Source organism: Melospiza georgiana, chromosome 16 (genome assembly GCF_028018845.1).
Source record: "Melospiza georgiana isolate bMelGeo1 chromosome 16, bMelGeo1.pri, whole genome shotgun sequence".
In the NCBI taxonomy this organism is placed as follows: Eukaryota; Metazoa; Chordata; class Aves; order Passeriformes; family Passerellidae; genus Melospiza; species Melospiza georgiana.
In genome coordinates, this window is record NC_080445.1 from 14,520,587 (window position 1) to 14,534,840 (window position 14,254).

Genomic DNA, 14,254 nt, shown 5'->3' on the forward strand with positions numbered 1-14,254 from the left:
CATTTGTGGAATGCTCTGAAGTGCCTGTCATTTGCCAAGCAGCACACCCAAAATCTCTCAGGTGATGACACAATTAAAGAGCATTATATGGAGCTCATAATGCAGAGTGGATGCTTCTCCATGCAGGGTTAGCCCTTTTCTCTCCATCATAAAAGTCCTGATGAAACCACGTTGAAAATTAATTTCTTTTTCTGTTTTTCAAAGGGTCAGTCCACATAAGCTGAGGACAAATTAACACCTGCAGTAAATCAAAGTAGAGCCTTTAAAAGTAGTGAAGCTTCTTTGAGTTACACCTGAGCCTGTGTTTTAAATGTGACTATTTTATTTTTTGATACCTGGAATGATTCCTGCCCACTGTGAACTCTGCCTAAATGCATCTGCATTTCTGGAATGTTCTAATCAGAAGCTGACAAATGTGACTTTCAAGGGTTGCCTTTGTCCCTGGACTGTGGCCTTGCTTACAGAGCGTGCAGTCACAGCACATTCTCCTCTCCTGAGTGACACATCCTTACCCTTGCACTTGTACAAGTTGCTTGCTTGGCTGCCCAGAAAATGGATGAAAAACAAAATAAGGTGCTGAGCCTGGGAAATGCTGTGCTTGTGTGGAGCTGTGACCCAAATGCCAGATTTTTGCCTATCCATGAGGATGTGGCACGATGAGGCTAACAGATATGTGTCACTTGTGGTGACATGAGCACAGGAGAAATGTGCTATTTTGGCTACAGGCATGTAGAAATTCATGCAATCCCTTCCCTACCCTTCCATTTGGTTGGTTAATTAGAGCATTGCTTTCACAAAGGCCTTTTCTGCTGAGTGCTCAGCACAGTCGTGGAGAATTGAGGTCTCAGCTGATGGATGCAGCTCCTGGTGATGGCTGGGGGTGCTCTGTGTGTTGGGTTGGACCCTGGGAATGCTCAGGCTCTTGGGAAGCAGTTGCAGATTCATATTTGTGGGATATCACTTAAATGAAGCTACTAGAATAGCTGGAAGAAAGCAAATTACATAAATTAACAACACTGGGCTGAGTTTAATCCACCAGCTGCATCCTCGTGTGCTCTGTGGCCACAAGATCCTGATTTTCCTGCTTTATTTTAAGGGACCAAGGCAACATGGAAGTGAGAGCTGTCCTTTGTGCATTTCAGGCAGTGGAGAAGGCGTTTGCAGTGCCAAAGGGATTTTACTGGCAGACAGTTGAGAGTGATGACAAACACTTCCCTGACAGCAGTGCCATGGAGGCTTGCAGAGAGACAGACATCGAGGTAAAGAACAACAAACAACCCCCTCCTTCCTCCCCTGGGGCTCAGGGGGGACACTGGGAGACAATGAAGTGCCCTGGAATATTTCAATCTAGAGCTTTGATACAAATACCGAGCTTGAAGTATTTTTCCCTCAGACCTAAATATATCAGCTGAGTATTTTATGTCATAAGTATTGATGTGCTGATTGCTCTGAGCCACAGAAGATTAAACTTTGAAATGTGTAGGTTGGAGAAATTGCTACCAACCAGGTGCAAATTTGTAAGAGTAGACAAAATTTTGATAACCTGAAACCACTTGACTGTAAGTCAGTAAACAGCACAACTTGGATTAAACTCAGAAACATTCCAAGAAATTTCTGAAGGTTCTGGCACTGCCTGACCTTGAGTAACTGTGTGTGTGGTAAGAACAAGTAGGGAGCATTTGTACTGACTCTACCCCAGGAGAAGAGAAGGTTAAAGTGATTTCAATTAGCTCTTGGTGAGGAGTGCAGCACAGAATGTTCAGGACCTCACCCCTGTGAAATGCATTCCTATTGAGAAGAGCAGGGCGGGGCCAGCAGCAGGAACAGGGATCAGCCCAGGGTCACAAAGCCATTGATTGCTTTGGGTTGGAGAGGCAGCAGCTCACCCTGATGTCTGCCCTGGAGCTTTGCAAAGTGCAGGGACACCTCCCACCATCCCAGGTGACTCCCAGCCCTGCCCAGCCTGGCCTTGGGCACTGCCAGGGATCCAGGGGCAGCCACAGCTGCTCTGGGCACCCTGTGCCAGGGCCTGCCCACCCTCACAGGGAACAATTCCCAATTCCCAATATCCCATCCATCCCTGCCCTCTGGCAGTGGGAGCCATTCCCTGTGTCCTGTCCCTCCATCCCTTGTCCCCAGTCCCTCTGCAGCTCTCCTGGAGCCCCTTCAGGCCCTGGCAGGGGCTCTGAGGTGTCCCTGGAGCTTCTCCTCTCCAGGTGAGCACCCCCAGCTCTGCCAGCCTGGCTCCAGCCCTGGAGCATCTCCATGGGCTCTCTGGACTTTCTCCAACAGGCCAACATCTCTCTTGTGTTGGTGGCCCCAGAACTGGGCACAGCCCTGCAGTGGGAGCCCCCAGTGACCAGGCCAAGGCAGGAAGCCCAGGGTGATCTCTGGTGATCTCTGAGATCTCTGGGTGAACTGGTGATCTCTGAGATCACTCAGGCTGGGCACAACTGAACCAATCTGCAATGGAGAGCAAGGCCAAGTGCCAGGCTCCTGGGGAAAGGGGGCACTGGCACTTCCAGAGGCTTCCCTGTGCTAGATGGCTCTGTTATCACAGCTGGCCCCAAGCCCAGGCAGCCCCAGGGACTCAGAGCAGCCACAGGAAAATTCTTCCTTGCTGGCTGCTGTGAGTGCTGGGTTAATAGCAGGAGAGCTTCAGCTAGGCAAACATAAAGAAATGGAGCTTTTATGCCTAATTAGACCACTTTTATATGATTTGAGTAAATTTCTATCTTCATTTATCATGATGGTAAAGGCTCATAATGTCTTTATGGGGCAGTAGCATTTCATTTCAAGTGTCCAGTAGTGATGGATTCATTTGGTGTTTGCTGCAGCCATAAACCTTGAGCTGGGGAAATCCTTGAGCTGCTCAATGTCCAGGAGAACCATGCTCAAATTTGGGGCCAGAAAATCACCTTGTCTGATCCCCAGCTAGACAATTTATTATCCACAGAACCACACAGCTCCCTGTTGTAAAGCCCTTGCTTTTTAAAACAATTTGTTTCTCTGTAGGGGAAAATAATAATAATAATTTGTTTCCCTTTTGGGTATAAACATTCAGAATGTGTTGGTGTGAGTCTTCCTACATGCCAGGATGGGCTGAAATGGATTAGGCTGGTACAGAAGACTCTGAAATGTAAATCTGGGACAGCACCAGTGGTGTGTTTGCCTTTTGATGTTTTTTTAGTGTTGACTTTGGCGCTGTTAAAGGTATAGAGACACAACCAGTTGGTCTATTATTATTTAATCACCCAAAGATGGGCAAGTGGTGCTGCACAAAGTGAACAGCAGAAGGGATGCACTGTGGGCTCTGCCCCAGAGGCCTTGCAGTTTTTCACTAGTAGGTTTATGTGACAAAAGGCAAAGTTATATCAGCAGAAATAAATTATAATTATTGGTAGCTGTGATTTAGCCCAAAGCCAAGAGCCTTGTGTGTGAGCTGCACATAAACACAAACCAAACCCAAACCTCTCTGTAGCTCTGGCAGTGCAGATCCATCCTGGGAACTACAGGTGAGCAGCAGGACTGCACCTCTGAGCTTCTGCTGGCCTTGGGAGCATTTCCCTGCTTTTTCCACGTTTTTCTCTGGCTGTCCAGGTTGCCATGGTGCTGCTGTTTGAGGCTCTCTTCCAAAACCCCCTGGAGACCCATCACACTCTGAGGCTGCTGCTGGGCTCTGGGCTGGATGTCTGCGGCCTCCGCCTGCTCTACCCCAGCCAGGAGCTGCTGCTCTCCAGCTCAGGTGGGCTCTGCCTCTCCTCCAGAGCTTCCCAGATCTGTAAATACACTGAGGTGAAGGGTGATCAGAGTCAGATTTGCATGAGGGTTGCTTGATCAGTTCCTCTATCTTTCCCAAAAGAAATGATAGAATAGCTTTGATCCTTCCCTTCCCTTCCCTTCCCTTCCCTTCCCTTCCCTTCCCTTCCCTTCCCTTCCCTTCCCTTCCCTTCCCTTCCCTTCCCTTCCCTTCCCTTCCCTTCCCTTCCCTTCCCTTCCCTTCCCTTCCCTTCCCTTCCCTTCCCTTCCCTTCCCTTCCCTTCCCTTCCCTTCCCTTCCCTTCCCTTCCCTTCCCTTCCCTTCCCTTCCCTTCCCTTCCCTTCCCTTCCCTTCCCTCCCAATTTTTAACTCTTCATGCATTTTTGGGTCTCAAACTTTAGCTGCTGTTCCTTTTGCAGTGAGCTGTCCAACATTTCAGTGTCCTGAGCTCCAGGGTCAGGTGTGGAGAGCATTATTAATAATTGGTTAGCTGAGAAAGGCCACACTGATATAATGCCACTGGTTAAACTGAAGGAGAAAAGTCAGCAGTCAGCAAGCTGAAAGGAAGAGTCAGCAGCGACCTTGCTGCAACATGAGGATAGGGAGTTGAGATTAGCCCTGAATACATCCTAAGAATATGTAGAAAGTATCAAAAGTAGAACCATAGGAATGTAGAAGTAGGCGTAGATGCTGATATGCAAGCTGACCAATCCTGAGCTCAACTTTTGCAATATGCATGAAGCTCATTACCAACTGTATTTAACCCGCCGTACTGATCAATAAAATCGAGCCTGTGATGATCAAAATGATGTCCTGGTTCCCTTCCGTCGACAAATGGTGGAGAATGCGGGCATAACCGAATCTCTGCCCTTTTTCTCGGATTAAAAGAAAAAGGGATTACGCCACGGTCCGGAAGTTGGGTTTGGGTCCCAGCAGCCGGGACGGTGCCGGAATTTGAAGCACCCTTAAGGTTCACAACCGTGACTTAAGCCAATACGTGTCGCAGGAGCCTGGAGAGCTGCAACAGCGCGCGCTGATTAATAGGTATGGATAGGCAAGCGGCATATGATTTATTTACCGCCTATTTAGAGCGGCGTGGGATAAAAGGGATAGATTTAAAAAAGGAGTTACCAGGGTTATTAGCTTATGGCCATTCTAAGGGTATCTTTTCTAATCCTCATACAGTTCATGAGTTATCAGAGTGGAGAAAGTTTGGGGAAATATTGTGGGATACAGTGCTAGACGATGATAAGTCAGCAAAGAAATTTGGGAAGTTATGGCGGGTGGTGTATAACACGTTACTTCAGCAGGTCTCTGAGAGAAAGGCAGCAGAAAGGGCAACAGAAGCTCATAAGAGGAATATAGGGTATGGTCGTGAAGATGATCCCCTGGCACCCTCTGTAACTAAGGTACTTATGCCTAAGAGTCCCCAGCAAAGTGGTGTGGAGGATTTCTGTATAGGCGCAGTGGAACCGTCTGCACCTTTCCTGTCAGAGGGGGAGGGCGAGTCGGATGGTGGGGGTAGGAGCAAGCCAGCTTTGCCTCCGCCACCAGCTTCAGGCGGGTCGGATGGTGGGGGTAGGGGCAAGCCAGCTTCGCCTCCGCCGCCAGCCTTGCCTCCGCCGCTACCCCTCAGCGAGCCGGCTCCGGTTACGGCTTCGGTGGGGGGGTCACCTCCCTCGCCCGAGCCGGCTCCGGCGGGGGGGCTGGTTCCCCCCCGCAGGCTGGCTCTGCTTGAGCCGGCTCCGGTTTCACTGTCAGCTCCAGCGGGGCTTCCCCCGCGCGAGCCAGCCTCTGCTTCACTGCCCCCCCCGCGCGAAACCTCGGTGTCTGCACCGAAGCGCCAGCAGCATAGCACCCTGAAAGGGCCAGATCCCATCCCAGGGGCACACCGTGATCCATGGGGGGAGATGGTTAAACAGAGGAGGGAAGCTTGGGCTGCTTTGGCGAAAGAAGTAATGCAAATGGGGGATGGTGAGGCGGTGGAAATAGCTTCTAGTCTTGCATGTCCAGTTACATACACACCACAGTATGATGCACAGGGGAACCTTACGCATAATATAGCAGAATATACTCCCTTAGATTGGAAGCTGTTAACTCAGCTACGTTCTACGGTTAGTCAGTTTGGAGTAAAAAGTGAACCTGTTAAGCAAATGTTAGATTATCTTTTTAATACTCAGGTTTTATGTCCTAATGATTTAAGAGGAATAGTTCGGTTGATATTTACTCAGCATCAGCAGTTATTGTTTAATGCACATGACCCATTACATGGAGTAACAGTAAAGGAGCTGATGGGCTTAGAGGCATTTTTACGTACAGAGGCACAGATGATATCGGGAGCAGATAAACTTAGAGAGTCTATGTGGTTAGTGCGTGCTGCAATAGACATGGTTAAAGAGCCAGGAGGGTTACCGGCTTATATGGGTATTAAGCAAGGAGGGAAGAATCATTTGGAAATTTTATCGATAGAACAGCTACTGCTATAGATCGGGCTGGTGTTGCAGGGCACTATTGAAGCAGGTGTGCCTTGCAAAATAGCAATCCAGCAACCCAGAGAGTGTTAGCTACTTTAGGGGCAAACTGGACTATTGAGGAAGCATTAGAGCGAATGGCATTAATGCCAACAGCTTCACAGGCATTTATAGCAGAAGCCTTAAAGGAATTAGGATTAGGGTTGCAAAAGCATAGTCTACTCAAAATCAGGTGTTAGCTGCTCTTGCTCCTCTCCAAAGCGGCTCACTGGCAGTCACGTAAAGAGGCTGGAGACCATTCATCAAGTGTTACCGATGCGGCAACGAGGGACAGACACAAGTTACTGCCGTGACATCGGAGACACCAGCTGCTGCCGTGACATCGCTGCTACCTCCTGTCTGCAACCCGCAACACCACGGAGCCTCGGCTTGGACTTATCAGCAGCAGTAGACGTCACACTAATGACGAACCAGCCTGAGAGGATACCCACTGGAGTAAAGGGTCCTCTTATACTAAATGGACAAACATGTGGAGCATTATTGCTGGGACGTTCCTCTATAACTATGTTGGGATTATTTGTTTTGCCTGGTGTTATCAATGCGGACTTTACAGGGGAAATACAAATTATGGCTTACACCCTTTATCCTCCGATTAAAATTACAAAAGGACAACGCATTGCACAATTGGTACCACTGTCACAAATGACATCAGGAATACAATCATTTACTGGGCAAGCACGGGATGAAAAAGGTTTTGGCTCTACTGGTGTTACACTTTTAACTGTGGATTTACAAAATAGACCAAAACAAAAAGTTGAAATTACCTATGGGCATCAAAGCATAACCCTTTATGGATTATTGGACACAGGAGCAGATACTAGCATCATTTCTCCAGAAGCCTGGCCACAACATTGGCCTCTATTTCCTTCATCAAACATGCTCACAGGAGTGGGAGGATTTACATTGGCAAGCAGGTCGCCGTCTTTGTCTGTGTGCATTGAGAATCAACAAATATCTGCTGTGTTTTCAATTGTTCAACTGCCTCCTACAGTTTCCTGCTTAATTGGAAGGGACATTTTAACACAACTGGGAGTGGTGTTAACTAATCAGCACCCTTTGGGGTAATTGCCATTGCTTGGACTTTCCCCATTCCACTCACCTGGAAAACGGATACACCAGTGATGGTTAAGCAATGGCCATTAAAAGGGGAGAGTCTTATGCATGCCCATGAATTGGTACAGGAACAATATACAAAGGGACACCTGCGACTGTCCACAAGCCCTTGGAATACACCTATTTTTGTAATCAAAAAGAAATCAGGGAAATATCGTTTAATACATGATTTGAGGGCTGTAAATGACCAAATGGAACCAATGGGGGCCTTACAGCCTGGTCTTCCAAATCCAGCTATGATTCCAGAACACTGGCCACTTTTAATTATTGACCTAAAGGATTGTTTTTTCACTATTGGCCTGCATCCTGATGACATGAAGAGATTTGCTTTTACTTTACCAGCAATAAATCGTGGGGAACCAGATAAAAGATTTGAATGGACATCTCTTCCGCAGGGCATGCGCAACTCCCCCACTTTATGTCAGCTTTATGTTGATGCTGCATTACAGCCACTACGTCGTAAATGGCCAGCAACTATAATATATCATTATATGGACGATATTTTGTTTGCACAGCAACAGCCATTCTCCTCTTTACAGATTAACACCATTAAAAATACTCTTGCTGCATATTCACTTGTTATTGCTGCAGAGAAAATTCAGACTACAAAGCCCTGGAAATATTTGGGATGGACTTTGACGGATCAAATAGTGATACCACAAAAACTGGAATTACAATTGGACATTAAAACTCTACATGATGCACAGAAGTTGCTGGGAGACTTACAGTGGCTGAAGCCTATTGTGGGAATACCAAATCACTTATTAGAAGCCCTACGGCCCTTGTTAAAAGGTGTGGACCCTACTACTCCTGTACACCTGACAAAGGAGCATCATCTTGCCTTGCAGCAAATTAGTAACTGTGTACAGCAAGGGTATGTGTCTCGTCGACAACTCGACCACCCCATTGACCTTACTATTTGGAATAGCCCTTGCCACTTGCTTGGTGCTCTCTCTCAGTTGCAAAAGAAAACGGGGGAGATACGGGTGTTGGAATGGTTATCACCACCACTACAGCATAAGAAAACAATATCTTCAAAAATTGAACAATTGGCTGCATTAATCAAAAAGGGGCGTCTCAGAATTCTTGAAGTGGATGGTAGAGAACCTGCTACTATTAGATTACCTATGGAAAAAGAAACCTTGGACTGGTACTTGATACATTCAAAGAATTTACAAGAAGCATTATTGATGTCACCTGCTAAAGTAGAGACTAGTAAATTAGTGCCTAGAGTTTTGCAATGGATGACAGAATGGAACTGGATCACTCGACCTTTAAGAGAAGAAAACCCCATAGAAGGAGCTATTACAGTTTTTACAGATGCAGGAAAGAAATCAAGGCGTGCTGCTGTTACCTGGCAAGAAAAAGGACAATGGAAGCATCAACTCCTCACAGCAGACCCTGCAGATAGCTTACAAACTTTGGAATTGTTAGCAGTAGTATGGGCGGTGTCCAACTTACAGGAGCCTTTAAATGTGGTCACAGACTCTATGTATGTTGAAGGAGTAGTCAAACGAATAAAGGAAGCAGCAATTAAGGAAGTGAATAATAAACGATTGTATGAGTTACTGATACAGTTAAGGAAAGCTTTACGGGAAAGAGCAAACGGTACCCTTAAGCAGTATATTGAAAAACATCAAGATTTGACAGATCCACAAGCATGTTTGGCTAAGGTTTTGTATGTGATTAATCATTTATGCATTTTTGGGGAAGATGATACCCCCCCTGCAATGAAACATCATCCAAGGTCAGGTCAGGAAAATACTAAGGAAACAGAGGTCTGGGTTAAGTATAAGAACCCGAGTACAGGATTATGGGAAAAACCTGCAAAAGTATTATATTGGGGTCGGGGGTATCTTTGTGTTTCCTCACCTACAGGGCCTTTGTGGGTGCCTGCTAAGTGGACTAAACCTGTTTTTGATGCAGCCTCTGGTGGATCGCCTTACGGAGGAGGACAAGGAGCGACTGGGAAAGAAACTGCTTCTAGTCCTACAACCACAACTGTTACAATTGAAGGGGTACTCGGAAGCAGTGGACAGAGCACTGACACGTCACTATCGGACAGCCCAGGAGTTGATTGGTTTTATTGACTCATTATCAACTTTTCATTTAACAGATCCAGCGAAACTACATTGCCTTGACTGTCACAATCCACATTGTGCTGCCTGGATAGCTCTACGTTGTGGGGGTTGTAAAAGAACTTTTTGGATAGAACAATCATTATTACGGGATTTGTGGTGTCATACTTGTGAACACGAGCACATGTGGGGAAAAAGCTGGCAAGATGAATTAAGGAGACAAACGGGGCAAAACGCATATATAGCTTTAAATCTTTATGAGTCTCCTGAACAGAAGGTTCTTGCTTATTATTGATGGGAAATACAATGTATTGTAAATAGAATTAAGGTTCAAAGTAAATCACGTATAGTTTCCATAAGGTGTAGGAAATTAGTGCCTTTAACACAGCATTCAGTTGTAGGACCCTTCCAAGGGGATCCTGATAGAGCATTAGATTGCTGCATTGATAAGTTGAAAAAATTAAGTTTGAAAGTGGCAGGACCAGTGAAATTAGGAGCAGCAAGATTGAAGACAGATAAGAAAAAGAAGGCAAAAAAGGGAACTCATTTGAATAGGGGTACCAGTGATTGCTAATTAATTTTCTATGATTAGAACAATTTTACTGTTGTGGGACCCTCGGGAGGATATAGTTGTTGAGGAGGATAACGAACAAGAACTACGATTACGAAATAAGATACGCCTGGTGTTAAAGAAAGACCTTGAGCTGTTAGCCTCATATAGTAAAAAGGCTGAAGAGGCTTTGCGATCACCACCATTGAATTGGTTGCTTTGGGCTGAAGATACACAATTTTATACTGGTCCTTACTTACATTCGCTTCCTTGTTATGTTTGCAAAAAGGATAAAGATAAATGCTATGCATGGGTAGCTTTGCATTGTGCAGATTGTAATCAGGTTTATTGGTATTCACAGAAGTCATTGGGATATTTATGGTGTACATCTTGTTTTGGAAAGTGGATTCGAAATCATATCTGGGTTAGAGCTCTTGAACAAAGTACTGGCCTGCCAGGACGGACAGGATTACAGCTCTTTGAGAGTGCAGAACAAGTGGTTATAGCATATCTTAGGTGGAAGTTACAGGAAAACCTTAGAATATTTGAAATTACTAGAGCCTCACGTATCATAGCAGCTCGCTGCAAAGCTGATTTGCCTTCAAACTTACCTCGTGCTATACTTGTGAGCAAGGATGCTGATTTAGAATTAGATCAGTATATTCAAGAATTGACTCAGCCTTACAATAGACAATCTAGCAAACCAGGGAAAAGACAGCGAAGAAAGAAAAAACAACGCAAGCAGAAAGAAAAATGAGGTTTGTTTTTGTAATACTGCTCAATGCTGTAGCAAGTGAAGCAGTAGGAGTAACACACTTTAGTCAACCAAGGGAAAATTTATGGGTAACACTTGCTAATCAAACTAACCAATCATCACTTTGTCTTAGTCTTGGAGGAGTCACTAACCCATTTCGAACATGCTTGGTGGGACTTTCGGTGTGGTCTCTTGGAGAATTTTGCAGTTTGATAAACAATCAAACCTTATGTATGTCTAACATGTCAAACATCACATTGCCGGTGCAACAAGGGTATACTGCAGGTCAGAGTGATGGCTATCGTCAATGCTTACTAATCCAATCACTTAACACCTCTTTGCACTCTCCTCCTGAGGAATTGGATCTTTTTGGAAGTACAAATGCCAGCATATCTAACACTACAGCTGGTGGATGGTTTAGCTTCAAACTTTCGGGTGCTCAGAATTTAAACCAACCTAAAGAAACATGGGCCACCCTAGATTCATCCCTGAATGTGAGTGAATTCTCTCCACAGCATTACAGTCAATGTAACGGCACAAATATCACAGCACCAATGAAATTACCCACAGGAATATTTTTGATTTGTGGAGACAGGGCATGGAATGGTATACCAGCTAAACCACAGGGTGGACCCTGTTTTTTGGGAAAATTGTCACTGTTTCATCCTAATGTGTCCTTGCTAATGCAGCTGAGTCAAAATTCAAACAGGAGAAAACGTAGCATACATGACTTAGACTGCAGCAAGATAGGAGATCCACGATTTTGGGGCACGTTCAAACAGGTGGTGGTTTCAACTATCTTACCAGGAGGATCTGCCAATAAAGCCATGAATTTAGCAAAACAATTAGGATGCTGGGCAAAGAATGAGCTGAACAAGACATCACAAATTCTAGACATGTTAACTGCAGATGTGCAAAGTGTTAACCATGCTGTTTTGCAAAATAGAGCTGCTGTAGATTTTTTGCTCTTAGCACAAGGGCATGGATGTGAAGAGTTCGAGGGAATGTGTTGCATGAATCTGTCTGATCATTCAGTGTCCATTCACACTAAGATAAAAGAGTTACAACAGGGACTTCACAAACTTAAGGAAGAAGACGGTTTAGGAATTGACGAATGGCTTAAAGGCCTGGGACTCGGACCGTGGCTGAGGAACCTTGTGATCTATGCTATAGGATTGCTGGGTGTAATTTTACTGTTTTTGCTTATTTTGCCTTGTATCTTTAACTGTATCCAAAACATGGTCAGCCGTACAATAGCAAAAACATGGCAAACTAATCTCCTTGCACAAGAAGAAAACGGGGGAAATGTGGAGAGCATTATTAATAATTGGTTAGCTGAGAAAGGCCACACTGATATAATGCCACTGGTTAAACTGAAGGAGAAAAGTCAGCAGTCAGCAAGCTGAAAGGAAGAGTCAGCAGCGACCTTGCTGCAACATGAGGATAGGGAGTTGAGATTAGCCCTGAATACATCCTAAGAATATGTAGAAAGTATCAAAAGTAGAACCATAGGAATGTAGAAGTAGGCGTAGATGCTGATATGCAAGCTGACCAATCCTGAGCTCAACTTTTGCAATATGCATGAAGCTCATTACCAACTGTATTTAACCCGCCGTACTGATCAATAAAATCGAGCCTGTGATGATCAAAATGATGTCCTGGTTCCCTTCCGTCGACAGTCAGGCTCATATGAATTAAATAAAATCACTTAGTTCCCCACTGATACTCCTGAAGGTTTTAGCTGCAGAAATTCCAGCCTTCCTTTTCCACAAGTCCCCCATCTCATTGCCTATGGGACTTCAGGAGTACTGATTTATCTGGCCTGTAATTGCATTAGCTGATAAACCATCACCAAAATGCCACATTATTTAATAGAATCCCATCTGAGGTGGGAAACCAGCAGGAGAAGGTAAATAAACAATCTGGGGCTCTGAACTCAAATCACAAAGTGTTGAACATCACACACCAATGTATCAAATACTGGCATGTACCACTCAAATCTTTATTTTCTCTTATTTGAGAAACATAGATGATGAAGCTTGCCTGAAAGCATCATGGAACATTATTGGTTGCTGCTGCAACCAATGCACAATAAAATTTAGATATTCCAGAGCAACAGGTGTGCCCTTAGCTGCAGAGTTTAGAGATTGCTTGTGGCTTGTGCTTCTTTTTAAGCCAGGAAGTTCTTCTGGAAGGTTCAGACATGTCACAGACAATCCATGTTTCCTGGAAAAGGCACAGGCAGGCTGAGAGGGAGAGAAATGGGCTTCCTTCTCCTCTGGCAGAAGGGGAATGAAGACCAGCTTAAGCAGAGAAAATTCTCCAGTCTCCTCTCTCCCTTTTTGCATTTGAAAGCAGCAGGAGCAGGCTGCCCTAGGAATGGGATTGCAGTTGCAGCTGTCTGGGTGCTGTGCACAGAACACATTCCTGGTGAGAGCTGGAGAAATGGAGGAGGGCTCCAGAGATGAATAAGAAAACCATAAAACCTGCAGTCATTAGGAGCTGACAGGCAGCAGATCTGCTTCAATGCTCTGTACCATGCACCATTATTTAAGGACATTTCATATGAAGAGACAATTCATTTGAGCTGAGAATTACTGTGCAAGTTTGTAAATTAGATTTTTAGCCTTAGCTTGATAACTCTAAAATTATTATTTTAAATATTTACAGCCAGTTGCTCCATTATCTACCTGCTCTGGAGATTTGTTTTCTGCCTTCTGATTCTCATGCAAGAAATGGTACATTTGTATATGCTTTTAAACCTAAGGGAAGAAAATCACACACCTTGCTGCATTTTCTGACATCTGCAGTAAGAATTGGAAAGGAGGCAAATTTAATTTGCTTTTTCTGGGTTACTTCCTTGGCCCCAATTGTGCTGGAGAAAGGTTTGCCAGAGTCATAGGGAAGAGCTGTGGAGAGAAATAAGGGAAGTCAGGGTTCAAATCTTGGCAGAAAATTAAAGGTGGCAAATCAAATATTTGCCTGGACCTCAGAGCATTGTACAAAATCTGTATTTAATCCAGAAGGAAATAATGTTAAAAAGAAGTCCCCAGATTTCCATTTTGTGATGCCCTTCAAAACCATCCCTTTCCTCAGGCCCTTGTTCTTGTCCTGCACTTCAATCCCCCAGCCTTCCTTGTGGTGATGAACAAGAGGAACTTGAAATGCTGGCTTAGAGTCAGTTTGGCTGAAAAAACCCTGAAGACCACCAAGTTCCAACTCCTGCCACACTTCCAGTGCATCACCTGCTCTGGAATAACTTCTCACAGCAAACATGAGGCAAACAATTCCTCTCTTCAAGAGATTGCCTTGAATAACCTCAGGTTTGCTATTGGGTAAACACATACAGGTGCTGTCAGCATCTCTCCCCCAGGGCAGGTAACCAGGAGATGGATTCCCAGGGCAGATAACCAAGTGATTGATTTCCAGGGCAGGTAACCAGGTGATGGATTCCCAGGGATGTGGTGGT

General features: G+C 45.0%; 1 protein-coding gene across 1 annotated transcript in view; it reads left to right on the plus strand.

Moving 5' to 3' along the window:
* The window catches only part of DNAAF8 (dynein axonemal assembly factor 8), a 111,013-nt gene that overhangs the window by 47,731 nt on the left and 49,028 nt on the right, over positions 1-14,254 (plus strand). The window contains exons 15-16 of the mRNA XM_058035841.1: positions 1,143-1,259; positions 3,601-3,745. Of these exons, the coding sequence (XP_057891824.1) occupies positions 1,143-1,259; positions 3,601-3,745 (262 nt within the window). The remainder of the gene's footprint in view (positions 1-1,142; positions 1,260-3,600; positions 3,746-14,254) is intronic.